The sequence below is a fragment of the Catharus ustulatus genome, chromosome 30, assembly GCF_009819885.2.
Source record: "Catharus ustulatus isolate bCatUst1 chromosome 30, bCatUst1.pri.v2, whole genome shotgun sequence".
In the NCBI taxonomy this organism is placed as follows: domain Eukaryota; kingdom Metazoa; phylum Chordata; class Aves; order Passeriformes; family Turdidae; genus Catharus; species Catharus ustulatus.
In genome coordinates, this window is record NC_046250.1 from 218,527 (window position 1) to 244,598 (window position 26,072).

The 26,072-nt window shown below is 48.1% G+C and overlaps 1 protein-coding gene across 1 annotated transcript; it reads left to right on the forward strand.

The window, feature by feature from the left end:
* The first annotated feature begins 127 nt into the window (after nt 1-127).
* SMG5 (SMG5 nonsense mediated mRNA decay factor) lies at nt 128-25,016 on the forward strand. The gene is made up of 22 exons (XM_033082976.1): nt 128-221; nt 5,988-6,086; nt 6,660-6,783; nt 7,375-7,531; nt 9,568-9,657; nt 10,938-11,027; nt 11,841-11,919; nt 12,463-12,588; nt 13,042-13,110; nt 14,575-14,783; nt 14,885-15,022; nt 15,998-16,699; nt 19,048-19,217; nt 19,395-19,470; nt 20,185-20,360; nt 20,666-20,824; nt 21,049-21,108; nt 22,328-22,487; nt 22,857-22,947; nt 23,495-23,569; nt 23,844-23,982; nt 24,338-25,016. Exons 1-22 carry the CDS (start codon nt 145-147, stop codon nt 24,419-24,421), a joined length of 3,150 nt encoding a protein of 1,049 aa, XP_032938867.1. The 5' UTR covers nt 128-144; the 3' UTR covers nt 24,422-25,016.
* Nucleotides 25,017-26,072: the final 1,056 nt, after the last annotated feature.

The window sequence follows — 26,072 nt, forward strand, 5'->3', positions numbered from 1 at the left end:
CGCGGCGCAGCCGCGGGAAATCTCGCGAGAGCAGCGAGGGACAGGGGGCAGCCATGGCGGCCGTGCGGGCCCGGGGGCGGCGGCGGCGGCGGCGCGGGCGGTGCTGAGGGGCCGCGGGGCCGGGCCGGGCCCGCCGCGGGCGCGATGAGCCAGGGTGGCGGCGCCGCCGGCGAGAGCGGAGAGCCGGAGGCCAAGGTGCTGCACACCAAGCGGCTGTACCGGTGAGGAGAGGGGCCAGAGGGGATGGAGTGGCCGAGAAGGGGAGAGGGTTAGCGGACACTGGAGGGAACCGGTGTCGGGAAGGGCCCGGGCGGCTCCAGATGAGGCTGGGGCAGGGCCAGCGCGGAAGGGCTCGGGGGTTACTCAGGGGGACGGGGAAGGATCTGGGGAGGGAGGGTAACGGGGTGCCCGAGGACATCTGCAGGAGAATGGGGCTGGGCAGGGTCCGGCGCGGACTGGGGTGACCGGAGGGAAGGGGTTGGGGCGGGGGAGGTTGGGCGAGGCTGGGGAGGACCGGGGTGCAGGGGTTGGAGTGATAGAGGGAAGATGGAAAGAAAGGACGTGGGGGAGTTGTCAGGAAAGGATTCGGGGGACTGGGGAAGGAGATGGCGGAATCGAGGTAACAGCAGGGATTAACGGGGAGGGGGTGGGCTCTTGGATCCGGGGGAATCCTGGGGAGACTGAGGGAACTGGGGCGAAGGGGATCGGGGGGATGTTCCGAGAAGATGGGGAAAGGAGATGATGGAATTTATGGAAGATTGAAGTGAAGAAGTTGTGGGGAAATGCAGGGGAAGGATGCAGTGCAAAGGGAGAGGAGAAGGAGGAGGTTTAGGGAAAGAGTATATATATGGGAAAGGGAGTTACATGAGATCCAGAACAGCACCTGGAGGGGTAGCACTGGGGAAAAGGAGTCTGGTGGCTCCAGGGCAGATGAGTGAGACCAAGGGACTGTGGGGGAAGGAGCTGCAGGAGATGGACAGAGGAGTTCTGTGGGATTCAGGGAGGATGATGAGGGCTGAGCAGAAAGGAGGTGTTGGGATACAATGAGGTAAGGGTGAGATGTGGGGTCATCTAGGGAGGTGGGGTTGGACACAGTGTCCCTGGCTTTGGCAGCAGGCAGGGATTACATGAGAAGTGCTGGAGAAGAGGATGTGATGAGCAAGAGTGTGAGTAGGGGCACTTCACTGTTGTGTAGAGGGCAGGACAGCTTCAGCTGCAGATCTTTAACGTTAAACACTCCCTGGGACTCTGGTCCCACATTTCCACACCATGCATTGGAAATGGCATCAGAGAACAGGATTGGGGAACTGCCGCTCGCCTTGGTGAGCTCAGGCCCCCTCTGCTCTGTTTGTGACTTGTTTTGTGAGGCCAGCCCAGAAATTGTTCCCTTCTGGCTCAGGTTCCCTGTCAGTACAACAGATCCACAGGAGTTCCAGCAGCAACTCTGGGTCTCAAAGATGAGCAAAGTGGTGGAGACAAGAGATGAATTTTACATGTGGGTCCATTTTTTTTGTCTTGGTGACACTTTCACCTCGTGGGACCTCACTGCCCTCCTCTACAGCAGGGCAGGGCTTTGCCTCCTGCTGGGGCCAGTGGCAGGATCTGTGCTCAGGAATCCCCACCAGTAACTACAGGTTTGGGTGGTGATTATTTCTCCACTTCCACAATATGCTTGGTGCAAGCACGTTCCTGCACTTTGGAGGTTCAGTAAGTTGCTTTTTTTGGGTGAGGTCAGAAGTGGCTCAGTGTGCTGGAGGTATGGACTGCATGGTCCTGCCCAGAGCACCTTGGGCTGTGGAATTCTGTGTTGCTGCCATGCTGAGACACTTGCAGTGGTCTCAACCACATCAGCTGGAGGCTGAGCTGAAGCAGCAGAGCACTGTGCCTGCCTAAGGAGTGTGGGACAAGGCTGAAGAGGATGTGCAGTATGTTTGTGCTTCTGCCTGCAAAATAGAACATGTTTTGTTGAAACCATCCTTGTTGTGGTTCAGGACCTGTTCTGCTTTGTTTTCTTGGTGCTGTTCAGCTCATCTGTCAAGTGGAACCTCACGTTCTGCTGCAGCCAGCAAGAGAGTGGCCTGTGGCCAGATCAGGGATTGTCATCCTGGCAAGGGAGGGGTTGTTTTCTGTTTGAATTTTTATAGCACAATAAGCCATGTGGTTGCTCTAGAGCATTTTTACAGCAGAAAAAGAAACCACCCCCCTCCTGCAGGGTCAGCTCTTCTTTAGCAGGGAGGAAGTATTGTGATTTTAGTACAGGATTTATAGTACCTGCAGTGGCCACAAATTTCCGTCTCTGTAGCTGACAGTTCTCTGAGCAAGTTCCCACCTAAACAGTCTCCTGTCAGTTCTCTGTTTCAGCCTGAAGTGTGGTTGTGTGAAGTGGGAGTTTCCTGCCCTCCAAGCAGCCTGTTTTGTGGTGACTGTGCTCTCTGAGAGCTCATGGCTGTCACACTAAGTGGCGCCTTTGAGTCACAGATGCGTGAATGTCACAGTCCCAACTCTTAGCTGTGATCCCACAGTTGTGGGAGTTGAGCTCAGGTCTCCAAGGTCCTCGGCAGCATGTTGGCTGTTGGAATGTCCTTTCAGAGATGAGGGTGCCCATTGCTGCTCACAGGGTACTCTTTGATCTTTTCCAAGTCTTCCTAGATTGCTGGTTCCCAGGTTGCACCTTAGAATGTGGCAACTGCATTATCGTGTTGTAGTGTAAGGTGACCAGGTTTATTTTACAGGTTTCTGGGTAACCATTAGCTCGTGGACTCAGCACTGCTGTTCCTGTGTGGAGCCTGTTCCAGGCAGTGTGATTTGTGGACTGACACATGCCACAGCAGAGATGACTTGCAGGTCTTTTCTCTGAGGAATGTCTTACTCCTCAAACACTATGGCTCTTAGTGATGTGCTAAATAAAGAAACAGAGGGGACAAATAATTCTCCCTGCTGTCCTGCTCCATCCCAGACTGTTCATGGCACAGAGGAAAAGGGACAGATCAGTGTCTGTGTGGCTCAAGAGGACTTGGCATTGGCCTGTTTCCACCCTGCTTGGCACCATGTGCTGTACTTGTTTCTTTTAATAGACTGGCATATGATGTGCCTCCTTTGTGCCTCTGATGCTCTGTCTGAAAGCAGAGTTTAAACACAGCAGGTAGAAAAATGGGTTCTGGGACAGGATTTGGGCTCTTTACTAGGGAGAGTTCAGCCTGTGGTCTTGGGCCAGTCAGGGCACAGATGCTGAAGTACATTTCCAGCAGTGCACGTGTTGGTGTTTCCCAGCATTTCTGGAGTGAGGCTGGCTCCTGTCCCTTTTGTCCTTAGCACCACAGATGTGGGATCCTGGTAGGGAATTGCCCACTATCACAGACTCTGCTTTACTCCTGCCTCCTTCACTTCCAGCATCACCACAGGGTCTGTGTGGACAAGGCAGTGTTTCAGCTGGGGCCTCCCTTAGGGCTGCTGAACCACATCCCAGTGTGTCAGCTTTGCTGCTCTCCAGTCAAGAACTCTGTTTCTTTACAAACCATGAAAGAGCAGCAGAAATACCAAGTGTGTGCATGTGCCCATCCATGGGCTGTTGTAGAAAATTAGGTTGTATGGCAGATACCCTCCAGGCCACCTTGAGGGGAAGGTGAAATACCTTCCTTGCTCAGCCTGTCCCCAGAAGGAGACTTTTCTGTTTCTCATTTGGCAGGGTGCTGGGATCATTTCCCACACTGGGTGTCACAGACATGTGCACTTGTTTCAGATGGATGCAGCTGAGATTCAGTGCTCATGGAATGTTATTTTACAGCTGCTTTACTGCCTATGGCAGGAATCAACGATTGTACTTTCCCTATAATTCTCTCTGGGAACTGAGTGAACCAGCAATTCCCCTTTCCTCTGGTCACCCTTTGCACAGGAAACCAGTCAGCTCCTGGTGTGCTGGGAAGGCCTTTGAGAGCCACAGCTACTACAGCAATCCCAGGCTGCAGTAAGGAGATGTGCATTGCCTGTGCTTTGTGGGGTTCTGTTGTGGGAAAGCTAAAGCAGAGGTTTTTTAGAATGTCCCAACTCCACTATGAACTTGGCTGGATGCTGCACACTCAGTGCCTGTTACCTGTAAACTAAAATGTATTTTACTTGCTTCTTTCCTTGCTGTGAGGGTATGTGCAGCTGTCAGAGTTTGCAAACACCCTTCAGGCCATGTGACAAAAAGGACAGTGAGCAGAAGGGGCTGGATGTCAAGGGTGTAACAGGATTTTTTGTGTGATTCTTACTATCTCTTTGGTTTCCTTCATGATTATTCAGGAAGGAGTTGTTTCAAGTCTGTGGTGTTCTGTTCTCCCAAAGTGTTGTGTGAGATACTTCTGTTCTCCGTGCTTCCCTTTTCCTGTCAGTTTTTGTGGTTATGGGAAACAAGTGAGATTTCTTTACCTTGAGTGAGAGGCTTCCTGTGGCATAACAGGAATGGAACATTTTCTCTGTGAGCTCCAGAATGTCCTGGGGTTTTTTTCAGGGATGTTCCTTTGGTTGTAGAGAGATTGGCCTTGCTGGGGAGATGCTGGCTTAGGAAATTGTTGGTTACTTTGCAGTAATATCTTTGGTTTTCAAGGAAGTGGTGGTGGTTTCAGTCTCCCAGAACTTGCAGGCTTTAGTTTGGGAGTGCCCTGTGCTCCATTTGTCCACCCTCAGTGCAGGAGTAGCAGGCTCAGTCCCTGCTGTGAGTGTGATGGGGGAGTTCCCATTCTGCAGGTGAGGTTTGGGAGGAGGAGCCTGCTGGCTGCAGCACCTCACTGCTCTGCTTGGTGGGAGTTTACTCTGGTTCTGCTAGTGGTTCTGCTGCCTTTTGTGTTTGCAGTGCACTGTGATTGTCTTCAGCTGCTTGCTCCAGCAGCTCTTGGGTGCAGCAGCTGCAGTGGGACAGGTATTGGAGCAAATGAGGAATGAGGAATGACAAGATAGATATGAAGCTGAGGGGAAGAACAAGGATCACTGGGGTTTGGTGGCTCTGATGGCTTGGGAGATGTTGACTTCAGATGTTGATGGGGAAAGTTGACTTCAGGAGTGGGTTTGGTGACCTCAGATAGAGGCAGAGCAAAGGCACAGGCTGGAAGTGACCTTTTGTGTAGGAAGGGTTGATGGTTATTGTGCTTTATCGAGCTGTCCCTGAGCTATTGATGTGGTTCAGCACTCATGGTGCTGAAAGTCCCTGGGTTTGTTTCACTGCAGCATTCAGAATTGTGGTGTGGTTTGTTCATGGCTACAGACTTTTGAATGTTTGAGATTTACACACAGTGTGGGATCCTTCCTCCAGGAGGAGGGTCTTGGGCAATGATTCACCAAAATACTTTTTTGCATGGCTCAGAGGTTTGGAGGTCACTCACTCTCTTTTGGCTGCCTTTCAGGGGAGAAGACCTTGGAATAAATTTCCTCTTTTAGGCTGGGTTTGAATATCTGTCACTGAGGGAACTTTAGGGGTTTAACCAGTGAATCCCTGTAATGAAGATGGGGAAGTTTTGGCAAATGAGAGACTTGTGTTGCCTTCTTTTGTAGACAGGTTGATAAGGAAACAGGAACTGGTGGTTTGATTCTTACACCATTAAAACTTAACCCATCAAAACAGTTGTTACTAGAATTCAATACATTTTTTTAAATCACAGAGTTTAAGACATTTAAATGAATCTTAGTGTAGGTATAGCATGTTTAATTACTGAGGTTTCCAACGTGTCCAGGGACATTTCTGATTTTGCAACTGTAGAAATAATTGACATATTTGATCAGACAGGCAGCAGTAGATGGTGATTAAACCACTATTCTGCAGAAAAATGCCTGTAATGTGTGTTACTCTGCTTTTTCTGCATTCCATAACCTGCAAAAAGGAGATCAGTGACTGTGGTATAGTGTGCTGACAGTAGAATTAAATAGGCCAGTGTGATTCTTTGCAGACACCTCTGATCTGAAGTGATTCCAGGTGACCTGCTGTCCTGAAACTCTTGATTTGTGCTCTCTTGCAGGGCAGTGGTTGAGGCCGTGCACCGGCTGGATCTCATCCTTGGCAATAAGGCAGCTTATCAGGACGTGTTCAAACCAGAGAACATCAGCCTGAGGAACAAGTAAGTTGAGCAGCATGCTTGTGTTTTGTGTTTGGCTGGGGAATATCCATGTGAAGCAACACGTGGAGCTGTTGAATCTGCAGTTTTAATGTTTATTTGGTTTGTAGTGTGCCTGTTGATCTGGGATCCTTCCTGGTTTTGGAAGCAGAAGCTGAATTTCAAACCTGTATTTGAACAGCACAGTCCATTGCTGGAGGCTTTCCTGGATCTCACTGATACAAATAAACTCTCTCTGTGTTAGCCAATTCCTTCCTTGTAATAAAAACTGTGGGGCAGAAATTTCTTACACCTGTGTAAAATCTTTTACCAGGTTTAGGGGTTGCTGAGCAAGGAGGATTATTTTTATTAATTTTTTAAGCTTGTCATTACTGCAATTCAGGAAGTCACTGATGGCCAGCTGAGCCCAGAGGGCACTGGTTTAAGTATGTGGCTTTTCCCCAGGCTGTACCTTCACCAGATGGCCTGGCTCAGCCATTGTAATGGATTTGAATTTTCCTCTTCTGTGATTCTATAGTGGCAGCTGTGTTTGAGGCTGCAGCAGCTCACTGAGAATTGCTCTGCTCTCTGTCCCAGGCTGCGTGAGCTGTGTGTGAAGCTGATGTTCCTACATCCTGTGGATTATGGAAGAAAAGCAGAAGAACTGCTCTGGAGAAAGGTTTACTATGAAGTTATCCAGCTCATTAAAACAAATAAAAAGGCAGGTATCTATGGCTCTAGCATGAGAAGGTGATGAGGTGAAGTTTAAAGCTCCATTTGCTTGGAGAAGCTGTGCTCTGAACCCAGGGTAGGAAGCTGGGCACTCTCAAATTCTTGTAGAGCTGTCCTGTGCCTTTGTCTGGCAGTGGGCAGTTAAGCACTAATAAGCTGTTGAGAGATCTGCCATTGCAGAGGGCATTTCAACAGAATTTGCTTATTTTTTGTGTTTCCCTCTTGATAAGACAGATCTCTCCAAGCAGAGTGATTGTTTTAAGAGGCTTTATCAGTGCTGATTGTTTTTACAAGAGTTGATCACTGGAAGATCCTCAGTGCTCTCTGATGCCATGAGCTCTCCTGGCTTTCCAGGAGTCTGGGTATATTTAAGGTGCTCTAACCAGATACTTTGATTTTATTTATTTGTTTTTGCAAGTATTTCTCCTTAGTAAATACCACTAGAGGGAACACTCTTGAGCAGGAGGAGGTACAGATGTGTGCAAAACCAGCTGAGCTACCACTACCTTGCTTGACACTTGGTACCACAGCCTGAGCTGTGCCCTGGACTGCATTAATTTGCTTCTGTTCTTTCTCCCAGCACATCCACAGCCGCAGCACCCTGGAGTGTGCCTACAGGACTCACCTGGTGGCTGGCATAGGATTTTACCAGCACCTCCTGCTCTACATCCAGTCTCACTATCAGCTGGAGCTGCAGTGCTGCATTGACTGGACACATGTGACAGACCCTCTCATAGGTTTGTGCTCAAGGTCTTTGGTTCATGGGCAAGGCTGAATCTCCCACGAGTGATTTCCCCTTGCACTAGTCTGTCTTTGTTTCAGCATTCAAGGGATTTTTTTTTTCCCCTCTGATTTGCAAGCTCTATGTTTAGACCCTGCTTTCTTTTCCATGACACTTTTTTTTTGGTAATACTAAATTTGGGAAGAAAAAATGATTTCTAATAGGAAGAAAACAGTGTGAGAAGTTCTTTAGTAAAAGTGTCTGGTGATGGCAGATTTTTATGGAAAACTGAAGAGCACTGCTGGCAGTATAGAGTGTTTTTAAAAGCTTAGTTAAAGCAGACAGACAGTGGAATAGGTTCTTGAAATCAACAGATTTCTGTCAGTCCATCCTATTCACTAGATCTAAGACACTGTTCCTCCTTTTGATGCCTTTTATGTCTGTGCTTTGTTCTCTGTGTGGCTTTGAAATAACTTTTGAATCTTGGACTGAGAACACAGGAAGGCCTTGTAGTTCATGTTAGCTGACCTGTGTGACCTCTGCATGGCCTTAGGTGCAGGGAAATCTGAGGTATTGGTAACCTGTTAAGGGAGGAAGAATATTTACAGTCCTGAAACAGCTCAAGATGGCCTGTGCATTCACATCCTAGATTGTCTTGTAATGGTCTGTTCTTGTTTGCCTAGGGTTGTTCTCAGTGGTCTCAGGGTAAATGTTTCTGTTTCTGTGGGAGGTGTCCAGGTGAGAAATGGAGCCTCTGTTTTGTATTAGCAAGGGTTTAACTGATGTGCTTAAAGTTGGCAGGGGACAGGATGGCAGCACCTGGCTGAGGGAATTCACTGTGTCTTTAGCAAAAGAAAGTTTTACCTGCTGAGTTCCTACTCTTATTTCTGAGAAATGATGGTATCACTATTAGCTTCAAAATATTGGTGTAAAAGGCAGATGTTCTTCACAACTGTTGCTTTTAGAAATGTATCTCAGTACTGCAGAATTAATAAATCCTCAATATGCACGTTCCAGGTGGGTTTATACCCTGAGGGGTGATTGCATAAACACTGACAGGTCTGGGGCATTGACCAGCTCTCTAGGAAACCTCTTGCAGGGTGTGACCACTCTCTGGTAAGGAGAGGCTTCCTCATTTCCAATCTAAACCTTATTTGATGCATCTTTGAACCATTTTTATGTGTCCTACCACTGGATGCTAAGGAGAAGCGACTGGCACCTTCCCCTCCTCAGGAAGCTGCAGAGAGCAGTGAGGTATTCCCTGTCCTCCTCTTCTCCAGCTTAGACAAGTCTGTGGCCTCTCTTCCCGGGCTGTGCCCTGTCACCAGCTCAGTTGTCCTTCTGAACCAACTGCAAAGGCCCTGCTGTCCAGAGGCAGTTCTCCCTTACTGACTCCAGCTTCCCTGCCTACAGCACAGATTTCTATCCTAGTTTTTCCTTGTTTAACTTCTTCCTTTTTTTGGCTGGTCAGTCCTAAGTCTACATCTTGGTCCTGAGACAATGAGTTTGTTTCCACTTTCAGTGTTGGAGAGGGTCTGTCTCCCTTGTGTGGTGCTGCTCAGTGCCAGTGCTCAGAGTTTGTTCTGGCTTCCAGGGATGTGTGCCTGCTCCCATAAAGGCCTCATTAGCCAAGCTAATGAAATTAACCTTATTACTTGTGTTCAGGGCTGTGTTAATGTGATCACATGATCATACAGACAGGAATTGGCCTTTGTCCTCTCTTGTGAGGGCAGATGGGCCAGGTCTCTGTGGCAGACCTTACAGACATGGTGACAGTCATTTATTTCAGTGACTGTTGGTGGTGTGGTGACACTGCCCCCATCACAAGGGAATCCAGGGTGAACAGCAGAGTCTGGAAGTATTTTTCTGCATATATTTTCCACATTTTGACAAGAGTGACCAGGTGCTGCTGCTCTACAAGGTGGCACAGCTGGCAGTAAGGTCTGACCGTGGGGGATTTCATTTGGATGTCTTGGACAGAGGCACAGGCAGCTTTGGTGTCTTCCCAGCAGCCTCCCCACAATGCTCTGAAGTGATTCTGTTTGCTTGCAGGCTGCAAGAAACCTGTGTCTGCATCAGAGAAGGAGATGGAGTGGGCACAGATGGCCTGTCACCGATGTCTGGTTTATCTGGGAGATCTAGGTAAGGATCTGCCTCTCAAGGCAGCCTTTAAAATGGGAAAAAGATGTTTCCTCAGCCTACCAGGTGAGGCTGTTGCTGTTGGGCACCAGCCAAAGTTACTTGCAGATTCTGTTTCCCTCTGACACCTTTGTCACAGACTGGGGTAAGCTGAAATCCTCCTGGCTGAACTGCTGCAAGTTGCAGGAGCTTTGTATTTGGTCAGGTAGATAAGGAGCTTGCTGCTGATAATCAGTTGTAGCCATGGCTGTGAGAGTGGAAACCTTTGCTTTTATTTATGTTGTTTTGACAGTAATGAGGGATCAAAGCTCAGTTCACACTCCTTAGTTGTGACTTCCTAAGCCACTTCCATCACCACCAATGGGACTGAAAATCATATTCAGGCAATATTGTGCATCAGCCTAGAGTTTTGCCACTGGAGAGCCCCAGCTTCTTTGTCACTGTGCTAAGCTGTGTGGGATCCTTTTTATAGCAGGCATGAGTGTGCCACAGTCACGGCCTCTAGAAGTGTGTGGTGTGTCAGCTGTTTGATTGTGAACATGTGGGAGTAAAGGCAGGGAGAAAATGTAGCTGTGTGGAAAGCAGCTCTTGGAAGTGTGGCACAGGTACATGTGTCTGACACTGCAGCCTCCAAACTGCTGAAAGCTGTTTGGCATTAGTGTTGCATATGAATCAGCCTAAGAATGGCATTGCAAGTAAATGTCTTGTGGGGGTAGTAGGAATGATGTACCTGAGAGGTGGGAGAGAAATGTGCTCACCTTTCCACAGTGCTGTCACCTCAGGTTTCCAAAATGCCTACATTTGTCACAAAAAAAAAAAAAAAAAAAGAGAGACAGAGAAAATAAATGAATAAAGTTCAGTCTAACCATAGTCAGGTATTTTATTCAGTCAGCTGACTTGATTTAGATTTCACACCCTGCTGCTGTTCTAGAATACAGTCTGAGGTACAGGAAAGCAGAGCACAACTCTGAGTTACTTCAAGGATAGATGAATCAGCACTTAATACATAGAGCAGAACAACATTTTCCTTCTGTTCATGTGATGCTGCAAGTGTGGCAGGCTCTGCCCTTGGCTGGGAAGGGCAGAAGTTGTGTGTGGTGTGAGCAGGTGAAAGAAAAGTGTTTCAGACAGGCCTGGCAAACCCTGCGTGTTGCAGTTCTTTGGTAGATTTGTTGACTTGGCCAGTATTTCAAGTTTTGTGGTATTTTTAACATGGAAACTGTGCTGCTCTGCAGCAGATGCTGCCTTCAGGTTTTGATGCATGGTGTGTGGTTTCCTTTCAGCTCGCTATCAGAATGAGCTGGCAGGCGTGGACACGGAGTTGCTGGCTGAGCGATTTTACTATCAAGCCCTTTCTGTTGCACCACAGATTGGTGAGTGACTTACCATGAATTTAGAGTTGTTAAAATCATGTTGCTGCAACATAAAAACAATGTTATGCTACACTATACTGCAGCTGAGAGAGGACTGGTTTTATCCACTGGTTAAAGTTGCTTCCTTTGAGAAAACTCCTGCTGGCAAGCCAAACAGAGCAGTTAAATCCAGGGTGCTCACTGTACACATCTGAGAAGCTCAGACTTCCCTGACTGTGGTGATACCCTTGGACTAAGGGCATATCCTGCTCTCCATTGCCAGGAGCAGAGCATTATCAGTCACCTTCCCCTTTTACCCATGTAATAAAAAAATCTCATGTGCTGCTTCCTCCTTCAGAAATGTCTCCTTCTGGGAACACAGTGTTTGAAGTGTGTGATTCCAGCCATGCTGTCTTTGCAGAGTTCTCACTTAGTTGTTTGAGAGGCTGTTCCTAAATAAAAGTGGCAAAAGTTTCTGCACCACAGGAGCTGGAATAGAGCTCTCAGATGCTGATAAGATGATGTCTGTCAGGGAATATGGAGTCAGGGCCACACTGCTGTTAATACAATGGAGGAGGTGGTGTTTGCTCTTCTCTCTTACATAGATAACTGGCACAAGGTGGGGAGAATGTAAAAGCTCTGTGAAATGGAGAACAAATCTTGGATGGTAGAAGGATTGAGTACTCCAGACCTTTGTACTGCAGCTTTACTATTCTTTGTGTCTCCTGGCTTCCACCCTGTGTGGAAATGTAGTGAAAGGGAAAGGTTCTAGTTTCTAGCCAGGGCCATTGGAGAATTCCAAGTGAATTCCATTGCCTCTCTCCTTCCTGACAGGAATGCCCTTCAACCAACTGGGGACATTGGCAGGGAGCAAATACTACAATGTGGAAGCGACCTACTGCTACTTACGCTGGTGAGTTCCTGCAGATCTGGGTGTCCTGGGCAGGGAGGCCATGCACTGCTGCTCTGGGTGCCAGATCTTCTTCTCCTTACTTTGAACTTGGCTAATGAATTTTAGGGGAAGGAAAAGAGATGAGTTTGGTAGGACTGGTTGGTAATGAGAGTGAGCCTCTGTCAAAGCAAAGCATTGTGCTGGTTACTGATCACCTGTGCAGGGCTGCACCTGGAGGGATTTGTCCAAGCCCCTTGTGTGAGCTGGAGATCCAGGCTGGAGGTGGATTGGAGGTGCTGAGGGATGTGGTATGAGCTGGGTGGAATTCCTGACTTGAAGGCACTGATTTGAGAATATGTGTAAGCAGGGCAGGTGGAAGCTGTGAGGTAACTGAAGTGCAGTTTGCAGCCATCAGTGGGAGTTCAGTTGCATGTTCAGACAGTAGCACTGGGTACCTGTCCTCATGCCTCAATGCCTGAATAACTTACTAGTGAGTTAAAGCCATAAAATGTGAGCAGCCTTGTGGAGAAGTGACTCTGGCTGTGTCCTGTTTTGGTGCTTTAGCATCCAGTCTGAAGTGTCCTTCGAAGGTGCCTATGGGAACCTGAAGCGGCTCTATGACAAAGCAGCCAAGATGTATCATCAGCTGAAGAAATGTGAAACCAGGAAGTTGTCTCCAAGCAAGAAAAGGTAAGAAGGGAAAGAAAAAGAGAGGTGCAGGCTGAGAGTTTGCAGGGCCAATAGTGTATCCTCTACATTGGGAGTAGTGTCTTTGTGGGAAGTGGAGCTGGTAGATGGGACATTCAGCACAGTGACTGTTCCCAGAATTGTGAGATCCCCCCACTCTAGATCCCATTCTTGCTCTCTTGGTTCATAATTTCAGGAGAAAAGTTAAATGCTGGCCAGGTGTAGAGTTTGCATTGTGAGATTTTCTCACTTCTCCCTGGAGTCAGGGACTGTTCACAAGGGTTGGAACATATTGGTGAAAGTTGGCAGTGTGTAAACTGTCTTCTTTCTGTCCAGTTTCATCAGAATGATGTTTTCAGTTGAGATCTGATTTATCTGGTAATAGAGTTCTGTCAGCCCAGCCCATCTCTGTGATGGGACACCTGTTTTACAGTGTTTTCTCCTCCATCTTTTTAGAGGAAAAGACATTAAGAGGTTGCTGGTGAGCTTCATGTACCTGCAGAGTCTTTTGCAGCCAAAGAGCAGGTAAGGTTGTGGTGGATTTCTGGAACCAAACACCTTGTTAAAAGAAACACCAAAACCTGGTTGTGTTAGAATAAATTGGAAACTTTGTATTGCTGTGTGGTTTTTGGCTTTTAGATTTTGTATTGGATTTTCTCTGTCTCTGCTGAGGGGTTTTCAGGTGATTTTAAATAAACTTATTACTACTTGAAACAGAAAAGGTGTTTTAAAGGGCTTAGGTAAACTGCAGTTAAATTCATCATGGAATGGTTTAGTCTGGAAGGGATCTTCTGGGGGTCCAGTACTTCCCCAAAGGAGTGTTCACTGTGAAAGTAGATGCAGATGTGAAATTGGATGAGCTTGCTCAGAGCATCATCACACTGAGTTTTGACTGGATCCAAGGACAGAAATCCCACACCTTTCTGGTCCCCTTTCCAGTGTTTCACCAGCTTCACCACAGAACTTTTTCTCCTTGCATCTAATCTCATTATTATTTTCTGTAGTATGTACCCATAATTTCTCTTTTTTTTGCTGTGCACTGCTCAGGAGGGTCTTATTTGGTCCTCTGTGATCACCTGTTTGGCATCTGGAAACAGAAATAGCCCCCCATGCCTTCTGTCTTACAGGCTGAGCAAACTCAATTCTCCTTGCCTCTTTTCATACATCATGTTCTCTACTAAACTAAATCCAGTTTGTCAATGTGTTTTTGTTTGTTTTTTTTCCTTGTACTGGGGACCCAAAGACCAGTGCTCCAGATGCTGCCTTGTGAGTGATAAATAAAGAGGAAGAACAAGTCCTCAACCTGCTGGCTCTGCCCTTGCTCATGAAGCCCAGTATGGGATTGACTTTCCAATACTGCCTTGTACTGAGGTGGAACTACAAGGCTCCTCTAAATATTCAGCATGTGTTTAGCACATAAGAAATTTGGGAATTACTTCAATTTCCCAAGCACACCTTCCCCTGAAAAGGCTTTGCTGGGAAGTTTCACAGGCAGGTCTGTTTTGTAACAAGGAGGTTCCCACTGCCCATTGGATTGATCTCATGGATGACTGAATAGGTGTGGAGGATTTTGGAATGTTCTGGGCTGCAGGAGAGACATGGGAGGAGGAAAAACTGAGTCCCATGTTTGTGGTAGTGTAATGCTTTTCACTAAGCAGTGCATCTAGAAATTTTGCTCCCTTTAGCATTTAAGTGCCTTGAGTACCTTAATGGCCACTGCTGAGCTCCCAGGGGAAAATTAATCTGGTTTTTGGTGACCCATCTCTAGGTATTGTTTGTCTTTAGTTTAGCAGCTTTAAAGAGGGAAACATAATCTGATTAATGTCACTTACCTGTAGCTGTTGTTGCCTGCAGTATATTCCCTGGTGTTTCATCCTGCCTAGTGCTAAGGACAGCCTAACTGCCAGTTTTGGTTCAGTTTCTGGGCACACATGCCAGAATCATGAGTCTTGAGTTAATAATTCTTATTTATTTTTCACTCTTTTTAAGCTCTTTGGATTCTGAGCTGACATCTCTCTGCCAGTCTGTGCTGGAGGATTTCAACCTGTGCTTGTTCTACCTGCCCTCTCCTCCTAACCTGAGCTCAACTAGTGAAGATGAAGAAGAGTATGAGAGTGGTTACTCTTTCCTCCCTGACCTCCTGATCTTTCGCATGGTGATCATCTGCCTTATGAGCGTTCACAGCCTCAAGAGGGCAGGTAAGCAGTGCTCTGTTTGGAAATTTCCTGGTGAACATCCAGCAGCACAGCTGGTGGTGTAGTGCTCACCTCCTCCATCTCACTGTGCTGTGTGCTTGCAGGTTCCAAGCAGTACAGTGCAGCCATTGCCTTCACACTGGCCCTCTTCTCTCACCTGATCAATCACGTCAATATTCGCCTCCAGGCTGAGCTAGAAGAAGGGGAAAATCCTGTCCCAGCCTTTCAGAGTGATGGCACAGGTAAGAGAGGAGAAACAGCAGCACCTGGGTCTCCCAGGCTGTCTGCCTACAGGGCTGTCTTTCCCCTTTATCCTCTTTCTCCCCTGGCATGAGTTTTGTAGTACAGAGTGTATTGATGGTTGATGAGTTGTCTCCACTTGGATGTTCTTTCTGAGTATCTGAACCTGCAGGATGGACATGTTGCTTTCCTTATAGGGAGTTTGCTTTCTGTATCTCTTTAGCAGTTCATTCATTATCTGTTTATTTCAATTTATTCTCTGTTTCTGTTTGTTGTTTACTGACTGCTTTCTTTCTCCACTGAGGAGATGATCTTGGGTAAAACACCTGGGCTGAGGGAACAGAATGGGACTGAGAGGGGCTGAAGGAGACAAGCCCTTTCAGCATACCTCAATTCTGCTCAGGCAAGGGTGGCTCTTGAATTTCTGGGGGATTTTATTGAGCAGCAAATAAAACTGCTAAACCTTTCCCCTGCAAACAGTCCATTTGCAATACCTCACTGAATGCAGGGTGAGGGAGTTTCTGGTAAAAACAACAATGAATGACCCCTCCTGTGCTGGTTTTGAAGCTGTCATGGTGATCCAGGGCTGCTAGAAAGATTCCATGCATGTTGGTCAAGAAAGGGATTGGGTCAGGCACACCTCCCTGCCCTGCTTGGTGGGTCACTCAGCTCTTTGACTGTAGGAAGTTGGGGAGGAGAGTTAAATGGAGAATCCAGCTGTGTCCTGTGCTACTTTAGCAGCCTTGAGCCCTGAAGCTACCTGGTAAGAGTGGCCCAGCTTGGGCAGTAGGAATCCTGACTTCCTGGGTGCTTTTAGAAAGTGAATCTTTATTCTGGGATTGCTTAATCTGCAGTGGAAGACACTGATGGAAGTGATGGCTGAAGTTTGCAGCCCTGGTTCCCTGGGCCCAGGGCTGGCAAGCAGCAGCCTGTGGAACCCACTGTGACTTTCATTTATACTCTCCCTGTAAATGCAGATGATCAGGAGCCACGGGAGCCTGTGAACTCAATTGAGAAGGAAGCTGAAGCTGAGTTGGCCAATCATCAGCCTAGTGAGGAGCAGCAGAAGAATGACTGCAAGAAAAGCAAAAAATACTCTCGTCTCTCCTGTCTGCGCCGCCGCCGCCACCCCCAGAAGGCGGATGAGAGCGACCTGAGTGAGGGCTTTGACTCTGACTCCAGCCAGAGCTCCATCAAGGGCAGTGATGGCTCAGAGAGTGGTTCAGAGAAGAGTGATGAGGAAGCAGAAGCTGCTTTTGATGTGGAGACAGACTCTGACATGAACAGCCAAGAATCTCGGTCTGACTTGGAGGACATGGAGGATGAGCCGGGTGAGGAGGGAAGCGGCCAAGGCAAAAGTGGGCCCAAAGAGGCCTTAAAAAACTGTGTGGATGGCAGTGGGCTGGGGGACTCCAAGAGCTCAAGCATCTCTAAAACTGAGGCTGTGGATCCAGCAGTGAATGGGCCAGCTTCCCTGAGCACTAATGATGCAAGCATAGCCAGTAATCTCCAGGCCATGTCCACCCAGCTGTTCCAGACCAAACGCTGCTTTCGCCTGGCTCCCACCTTCAGCAACATCCTCCTGAAACCCAACAGTGACCCAGCTGCCTTGAAGGATGGGATAGAGAGCAAGCCATGTGTCAATGGAGATCTGGAGAAGCCCAGCTTGGCTGAGCAAGGTAATGGCCTTGTTATGTGTAGAAAATGGCAAACTGTGGCAGTGTGTTTGCTAAATTCACCATTTCTCATGGTGCAAGCTCTTCTTTGGCTAGGTTTGGAAGAGCAGGTTGCCCAAGTAGTGGGCAGGCCTTGGGTTGGACATTTCAAGATGGAGGGGCTTTACTTTTACTGCCCAGCATGCAGGAATATGTGCACTGAACAAAGGAAACACCTGCAGTCTGCCAGGGCTACCAGAACAACTGCTGTTCTGCAGACTAAATGCTGAGCAGCTGTGAATCACAGGCTCACAGATTGGTTTATTTGGAAGGGACTTAAAGTCCATGGCATTTCATCCCTCTGGCAGCAGGTTGCTCCAAACTGCATCCAACCTGGCCTTGAACACTTCAGGGATGGGGCAGCCACAGCTTCTCTTTGTAGCCTATGTCAGAGTTTCACCACCCTCACAGGGAACCATTTCTTCCTGATACCACATCTAAATTTACCTTCCTTCAGTTTAAAGCCATTCCCCCTTGTCCTGTCCAGGACCTTGTCAAAGTCCCTCACCAGCACTCCTGGAGCTCTTCTAGGCAGTGGAAGGAGCTCTGAGGTCTCCCTGGAGCCTTAATTCTCTAAGCTGAGCACTCCCAGCTCTCCCAGCCTGTCTCCAGAGCAGAGGATCTAGATCATCAAGACCAGCCCCTGAATAATTTCTGTGGCCTCCTCTGGACTCACTCCAGCAGCTCCACATCCTTCCTGTGCTGGGAGCCCAGAGCTGGAGGCAGCTCTGCAGGGCAGGGTCTCAGCAGAGGGGCACAATCCCCCCTTCACATGCTGCCCAAGCTGTTGGGATGTGCCCAGGGCAGTGTTGGCTTTCTGGTCCCCCAGTGCAGGTTAGCTCAGCCATGGCATGCTGAAGTTCTTGTCAACCCATCCCCCCCAAATTCTTCTCAGGGCTGCTCTCCATCCATTCTTCCTCAGCCTGTGTTTGTGTTTGGGATTGCTCCAATACAGATATAACATTTCTCCTTTCCCTTGCTGTTCCTTCTGGGGTTGACACAAACCCACCTTTCCAGCCTGTCCAGATTCCTCTGGTGCCATCTCTTCCCTCAAATGTGTGACCTCACCACACCACTCAGTGTTGGCTGCAATCTGGCTGAGGGTGCTCTTGATCTCACTGTGACACCAACAAAGATGTTAAAAAAGTGCTGGTCCCAACCCTTGAGGATACTCCTTGTCACTGCTCTCCACTTGGACATTGAGTTGTGGGGTGTAACTCTTTAACTGTGCCTGTCAAGCCAAGTCATCATACACTAAGTGGTCTCTCCATCAATCCATGTCTCTCCAGTTAAGAGACAAGGATGTGCAGGACAGTGTCAAATGCTCTTCACAAACCCAGGTAGATGAGGTCAGTTGCTTCTCCCTCATCCTCCTCTGCTATAACCCCATCATAGAAGGCCAGTGAATTTTTCAGGCACAGTTTGCTGTAGTGCAGCCATTTTGGCTCCAGAGGATAATTCCAGCAGACATCTTCCCTCCTCCCTTTGTGAAATACCTGATCAGACACACACTATTGCTCCTGGTGACAGGGCAGATGGAGGACAGGAAGTTCTCCATGAGATGACAGATTATCAGCCCAATGTAGAAGTTTGTGTGGAAGATGTGACCCAGGTGGATGTGAGAGGTGTTGAGGGCCTCTCTGTTACCCCCTGAATGTGTCTCACTGACTGTTCCATGCTAAACCCCTGGGAGATGCACAGCAGGTGAAGCTGCCATGTCTCCATTACCACTCAGCTTGCACAACTGAGTGATGTTCTGGGCAGAAACAGCTGAAAAGGGAGATCTGATAAACTACAGAGAATTGTTTGTATTTCACATAAAACTACATGGGCCTGTTCAGTCTTGTTCTTCATTCCTCCCAGCTTCCCTGCAGCAAGGAAACATTCTGCTGCCAAATCCAGCTGGCCTACAGCACTGGCAAGATTGGGCCAGCATTTGAAGGCACAGTATTGGATCATGTTAGAGCCAGTGTTGGCTGGCTCCTGGCACTGCTCCATGGCCACATGAAAGAGATGAGGGGTTAAGGAAGAAACAAATGGGCTTTGGTCTGTTTAACCCTTTCCCTCAGTGGTTATCTCACTGTTGCAGCTCCAGGAATGTGTGGCCACAATACCTTTACAGGTGTAGAAAATGAGAGATGGAATGAGTTCTCTGGGTGCTTTTTAGTTTTGAGCTCTCCTCATCTGTGTTGTATCCAAACTGCTTTTTTGTGGTGTAACACTGTCAGTGGTGGGTTCTGAATAAATCACTTCCTTCCTTGTGATTCTGAGGGTTTAACAGCTGCCATCTTGTGCTTGCCTTTATTATCCAGATGATGTGTCTGACTCTGAAGAAAGCATTTCAAGTAACAAATCCTGCAGAAATGAGCGATCCCTTCAGGAGAAGTTGGAGATTGTGACCAATGAAGGGTTGCTCCTTACTGTCAAGGTGTTCCTGGACTGGCTGAGGACAAACACAGACCTCATCATTATGTGTGCTCAGGTGGGGATGGTGTTGAGGCTCTGGGCTGGTTGCCATGGCCCCACTCCTGGTCAGAGGGTGATGTTATTTCCCCCACCAGCTGAATTAAGCTAATCTGGGCCTAAGAAGGATGGTGAGGTTTACTCTTCAGAAAGCATTCTGAGGGTTGTTATGGCCTTTTGTGTTCTGTTTCTGCAGAGCTCTCAGAGCCTGTGGAACAGGCTGTCTGTGCTCCTGAACCTTCTGCCTTCTGCTGCAGACCTGCAGGAATCAGGTACTAGAGAAAGAAATGGCAATGTCATGTTTGACCAGCCCTAGTGATTCCCAGGGTGTGTGAGAGCCCAGGGAGGGAGATTTCCTAACAGCAGTTTTTGTAAGCACAACAGGAAGTAACAAATGCATGTGTTGGGTTTTTTTTTTGTTGTTGTTGTTGTTTAAACACCATTCCAGTTAAATACTGTCCCATAGTCTTTAGAATCATATAATCATAGAACATCCCGAGTTGGAAGAGACCCTGACAGGACAACTCCAAAATTCACACACAAAAATGCAATATTAATGCATTAATATAGCTGGCAGCATACTGAAACACTGACACCAGCATGTGAGAATCTATGTGTGGCCAACAGGAGTGAAATCCACTGCTAGCAGCAGGAGTGAGGCTGTGATTTTACCGTGGTAATCCTGGAAAATACTATTGGAGCTCCATCTACTCCTGATGTGCCCTGTGCCTCTTCAGGGCTCACAAAAAGCAGTTTGAACAGGGTTGCTTGTCAGTTGGAATAGGTGGGAAAGCTATCCCTTCAAACAGGACATTTCCTAGAGTCCCTTGGCAGATTTGCTCTTTATATTGTGGGTGGTCTTGTGTTTCCTCTCACAGAACATTTGTCATTAACACCTCGTGACCATTACAGTTCATGTGCCTTAAAGCAGCTCTCCTCTTACCCACCTCATCAGTTGTTTTGCTCTCCTCATCCCTTCTTTCCAGGGCTGGCCCTGTGTGATGAAGTCAAAGACATCCTGAGTGATGCTGAGCTCCCAGACCTGAAGTCCAACCTGCTGCTCCCTGAAGACGTGGCCCTGCGCAATCTCCCCCCTCTGAAAAATGCACACAAGAGGTTTAACTTCGAGCAGGACCGGCCCATTTTCTCTGCAGTTGAGGAGGTGAGTTGGGGTAAATTCTGAAAAAAATCACCTAGATTGTGGTGTTATGTGATTTCTTTTCTAGCACTGAAGGCCTGAGCAGAGGTTTATGGAACAGGTGTGGCAGGGTGCTGCTGTTGTGTCCTGTGATATTCTTGGGTTGAGAACCTTCTGGCCAGCTGTAGCCTTTCTCACAGTCCTCTTCTGCAATCTCTGACTTCAGAAGAGATCAGAAATATCCATCAGAACTGGGAATTTAATACCAGTTTCTGCCTTTTTCAAAAGTGTGAGCTGGAGGTTGCTAACTGCCTCCTGCTTCCTTACAGTCCGTCGTGCGGATCTGCTGCATTCGGAGCTTCGGCCACTTCATTACCCACTTGCAAGGCAGCATCCTGCAGTTCAACTCAGAGCTTGGGATCTTCATCAGCATAGCACAGTCAGAGCAAGACAACTTGCTGCACCAGGCCCAGGCCCAGTTTCACATGGTGAGTTGGTAGAGGTGAATGAATTCTCTGTTCTTGTACTGTGCTACTCCTATAGTTTACTATTAGGTTGTAACTACAATCACAGATCTTTGGAAGGAGATAAAAGTTCTGTTCCTTAAAGCTATTCCAGTGTCCCCTTTTCACTCTGGAAGTGTTTCTAGAAGTGAATGCTAGTGTCAGCTGGTGTGTTTCCTGCTAACTGATGTGGAAGTTTGGTTTTGCAGGCTGCAGAGGAGGCTCGTCGGAACAGGCTCATGAGAGACATGGCTCAGCTTCGACTGCAGGTAGGAGATGCCAGTTCCAGCCTGAGAACAGCAGGGTAGTGGCTGGAATGTCAGAACCTGGGAAGGGAAAGGGGAGCTCCACTCCTGTCCCACACAGAGTCAGTAAGTCCATCCTGCATAGATTGAATTGTAGACTGTCTCAAGTTGGAAGGGATCCCATAAAGATCATGGAGTTCAAGGCCCTGCTTCTCACAGGGGTACTTCATACTGAATGCCCAAGAGTGTTGTTTGGGCACTTGTAAGCTTTCCTTTTGCCCCTGGTAGTAGTTTTACCAGGACATGAGAGTGCTAATATGGATCAGCCATCTCTCAGGAGCTCTCATCAGCCAGCAGAGAAAGACCAGAGGCCTCCCTTGATGTGTTCCACAAGAATCTTTATTTCAGGTGGTCAAGCAGGATTCTCTCAGAGACAAAGGGCAGACAGCCATATTTATAGGTTCTAGGGGGATTCAAACTACAGCCAATAAAAAGTTTATACAAAAACCAGCATCCAATCTAAGTCAAAAGTTCTAAAGGTAAACTGACCAATAACACAAACAAATTTCTAACCAATTATCTTTCAACGTGTTAGAGAGTGACCAAATTCTTAAGGAAATAGATAAGGAAACCTTATCTATTATAGCAAGTTCCAGGGGCCAGGGGAAGATGGCTTTGGAGGAATTGTATCATCCACAGGCACTCCTTGAGGTCTGGCAGGCTTGCTGTGACAATCACTTTCCTTGTCCCTGTTCCAGGAACCAGCCACCCTCTGGGGGGAAGAACCTTTTCCTAATGTTCAGCCTGAACTTGCCTTGATACAGCAATGAAGCTAAAAATTAAATGTGCCATTTCCCAGCGCCTCTTGCTTGCTGACCCCCTCCAGGAAGGTGTAGGCTGTGATGGGGCAGTTACCCTCACCCTTCTCTGCCCCAGGCTGAGCAAACTGAGTGACCTCAGCCACTGGAGGACTTTCACCATCCTCTGGTCTACCTGCACACTCTAATATTTTGATGCCCTTCTTACATCAAGGTGCTCCAAACTGTTCAAAGTGGGTCTGCACTGGACAGTGCAGAATGGGACCATCTTCTCTTGCTTTTACCCTCTGCTGCATCCAGCCCCCTGTTCTATATGCTCAGAGGTTGGAAAGGTCTGGTGGAGCTTTGCAGGGCAAGTCTTGCCCTGTTTGATGATCTGTTTCAGCATAAATGTGAAGTGAGTGTCTTTGCATGTGTGTTTTCAGCTGGAAGTGTCTCAGCTGGAGGGAAGTCTCCAGCAGCCCAAGGCACAGTCAGCCATGTCTCCTTACCTTGTTCCTGACACCCAGGCCCTCTGCCAGCACCTGGCTCTTGTCAAGCAGCTGGCTGCAAGTGGGAGGTTCATAATCATCATCCCTCGAACAGGTATGGGGATTCCACAGCAGGTAACTGGCAGTACCTGCCTACACCTGTCCCTTTTGTGCTGGGAGCAGGCCCCAGGGCTCTGGGTGGTGGGTTTCCCTCCTGCTTTTATCCTTGACTACATCTGGAACAGTTGCAACACCCTTCTGGTGTGTTGCTTTTGGGATCTGTTCTATGTGTGGCCCATGCTTGGGATTTTGACAGTGTCAGAAGAGCTGAGAAGAGAGAGATCCTGTTCCCCCTTTGCCTCTCCTGTGGCAGCTGCGCATCAGACAGTTCTGTGGAATGGGGAGGACTTGACACCTCTGGATTAGTTTGCAAAAGTACAGCTGTAAACAAGATGGTTTCTGTTTTTTGGTTTTTTTCTCTTAGTTATCGATGGCCTAGACTTCCTGAAAAAGGAGAATGCTGGTGCTAGGGACAGCATTCGGTATCTGGAGGCAGAATTTAAAAAGGGAAACAGGTGAGAGCAGGACAGGGGTGGGATTTTCCCTTGTTTTTGGAGTGGGTGGGCTTTGAGTGGAAGCAGGCTGTGGATCCCCTGGAGCAGAATGAGGAGTGGGCCAAGGAAAAGCCAGACTCCAGGAATGGCAAGGTGTGGAAGGAGTGGATTCAGCAGCTAACTCTTCAGATGTGCTGGTAGTTGCTGCTCAGCTGTGAAGCAGTGGTGGAATTTCATCTTTGTTGCTGTATAAACTGGAGCAGTGACCTTTGCCACAGCACTGGGAGTGCTGGAAGAGCTGAATTGTGCCCCTGTGCTCTAGAGAAACACAGCTGACAGGACAAACTGCAGCTCTGAGGCCAATGTCAGGGCTGGTCCTGTGAGCAGCATGGGGAATGGTGGTGAGGCAGGGAGGTGATCAAAGGGATTCACACAGGTTTCCTTGTATGGACCTTTGGTATTAAATTTGGGTTGATGGAAGCCCTGCAGCACCCAGAGGAGCTGTGGAGCACTGACTTTAGCCTGTGTGATGGTTTCCATATGAGCTCAGACTTTGCTTTCTCCTTAGGTACATTCGTTGCCAGAAAGATGTTGGGAAGAGCTTTGAGAGGCATAAATTGAAGAGACAAGATTTAGATGCCTGGTAAGATTTCAGCACCTGAAGTTGTCTGAGCTGGGTTTGCAGCAGGCAGGTGACTTTGGAGAGAGGTGTTAGCAGTGGGACCCATTGCAGAGCTTGTTCTCTGTGAGTAATGATGAATTTCCCTGGAGATAAAGGACAGCCACCTGTGCATGTTACACAAAAAATCTCAGAAAAGTCTTCAATGGAAACAGGAAAGCAGCCCTGCTTCCCACTACTGTCCCAAGCAGATATGGTCTTCCTGCTGACCTTCCCCTCTGTTTCCCTTTTCTGTAAGGAATCTCTATAAAATACTGGACAGCTGCAAACAACTGACAGTGTCCCAGGGCAGTGGAGAGGACGACACCACGGGAATGGTCACCATCATCACAGGCTTCCAGCTGGAGGACCCGAGCTCCTTCTCGGTGCCCATGCAGGTCAGTAGCTCTCCTCTGGCTGAGCTGAGCCATTCTGTTTCCTAGCAATGATATCATAAGATGGATTGGAAAGAGATTTTTTAAAATATATTTCTAATAACTGGCCTTGTTTCCCCAAAGTTACTTTCTATGTTCCCTCGAGGCTTCTTGATTTTGTGGTACAGAGTATTCTGGGACAGGTGAGAGAATTTAATTTCATGTCTGTGCAGGCTTCTTGTACCAGAGCAAGGAGAATTGGGAGGATTTGGCCTTCCAGCTGTGCCAGGCTGCCTGAAAGTCCCCAGGTTGGGAATGGCAGCTATCTTAACAGAGCAAGTTAAAAATTAACCACCTGTTTTGTCTTGTTTGCTTGCAGTCTGCCATCCAGGCGGCCTCCAACGCCAGCATAGAGATAAAAAATGTTCTGGAGTTCTACAAGCAGTGGAAAGAGATGGGCTGATGGTTAGAAAGGCATCGGGTTGGTGAACCTTTCTCTCCCCCTCTCGCAACGTGCAGCGTCTGAACGAAGGAAACAACAATCTGGGCGACACTTAAGACACGAAGAAGCAGCAGCAGCAGCAACAAAAATACCTACCCAAACGAATTTAAAAAACAAAACAAAAAAAAATCCAATGTGGGCACGCACACTGATACCCTCCACCTGCATCCTGACCAGACGGCTGTACAGCTCTGATGGCGCCAACTGCTCTGAGAGAGGCCCCTCGGGATGGCCGGGGCAGAGCTCTGCCCTTCTCCCAGTCGGCAGAGATGGGCGAGAGACGGGCAGTCCTTCAACCCCCTCCTTCCTCCCAAAGCTTGCTTGGCCAGCAGAAGCAGGCTGGTGGTTCAAAGCATGGACTTAACCTCAGCAAAACCAAACCAGTGTGGCAGAAACGGAACCCTCCGGCTTGGGAAAGAAGATCCAAAGAGTGTTTTGCTCTTGTTTGGCAATCTGGGGACAGGAAAGTGGATAGTATTTCCTCCCCCCACCTCCCCAGCTTTTGAATTAATTATTTTTTCAAGGGTTTTTTTCCTTTTAATTTTTAGTTTTTATATATATGAATGATATTAAAAAAAAAAGAAAAAAGAGGAGTTCCTTTGGGGTTTTGGATACTCTTCCAACATCAGAAAGAAAAGGAAACACTCTATTTAAAAGGAGGGGAAAGCTCTTAATATAATTTTTTTTTGTCTTAGAACAAGCATATTTATTTCCTTTCCCAAGCCCTCATGGAGCAGACTCAGTGCAAAGGGATGTTGGCCTGTGAGGAGGGAGCAGCCCCTTGTTGCACTCCACTCTCCCTGGGAGCTGCACACTTCATGAGCACCACGCTGCTCCGGGGAGGCCACAGGACTCTGGGGGGATGTGGAGGCCATCCCCAGTTTCTCCCACTTTGCATTAGACCTTGGAGGAAAGGAGGAATCTGGCAGAACTGCTGAAAGAGAAAGAAGAGACGGGTGGGATTCATGCACCATTAAAGCTCAAATGCTTGGCTTGAGCACTGCAACACTGGGATGGAGCAGATGTCTCCAAAGGACCCAAAGCCTCTTTTGCATCTTTTCTTTTTTTTTTTCCCCTTTTTTTCCCCACTAAATCTTTCAATAGGACGTGGAGGAGGAAGGAGAATCTCAAAGCCATTATTTTCTGCTGGTTGTTTGATGCATCACTGCTGCAATGCTGTGCTAGAGATGGTGACAGAGCTGGAGTTTTGTGTCCCCCTTTCTCGTGTCCGTGTGGGCTGGCAGGGGCAGTGCTGTGACTGCTGAGCTCGCCGACTGTTCCGTGCTTTGTGCATCCCACACAGGAGGGCTGATGCTATCTGCAGGGATGCTGGAAGAGCTGTGAGGGATCCCTCAGACCTCCATCCTGGCAGCATCTCATGCAACCTGTGTCTGACACGCTGTCACTTGGCCGGTGCTCGGATATGAAGCTGCAGGTTGCTCGCGGGGCAGCGCGAGAGAGGCCGGGCAGTCTCTTCATGCTCCCTCTTGTGTGCCCACAGAACAGATGTCTCCATCCACATGAACCAGCAGCAGCTATGCAAGTACAAACCACTGGAGTCTTCTAACTGTCTGTGTTCTCATATGGGCCAGCCAGAAGCTGCTACAGCCAG

What these genes read in the sequence shown, in the direction of transcription:
- SMG5 (XM_033082976.1), top strand. Translation starts at nt 145, where the DNA reads ATGAGCCAGGGTGGCGGCGCCGCCGGCGAGAGCGGAGAGCCGGAGGCC. An exon ending in AACATCAGCCTGAGGAACAA is followed by an intron (nt 6,087 to 6,659) that starts GTAAGTTGAGCA and finishes TCTCTGTCCCAG; the next exon opens with GCTGCGTGAGCTGTGTGTGA. An exon ending in TGCAGACCTGCAGGAATCAG is followed by an intron (nt 19,471 to 20,184) that starts GTACTAGAGAAA and finishes CCTTCTTTCCAG; the next exon opens with GGCTGGCCCTGTGTGATGAA.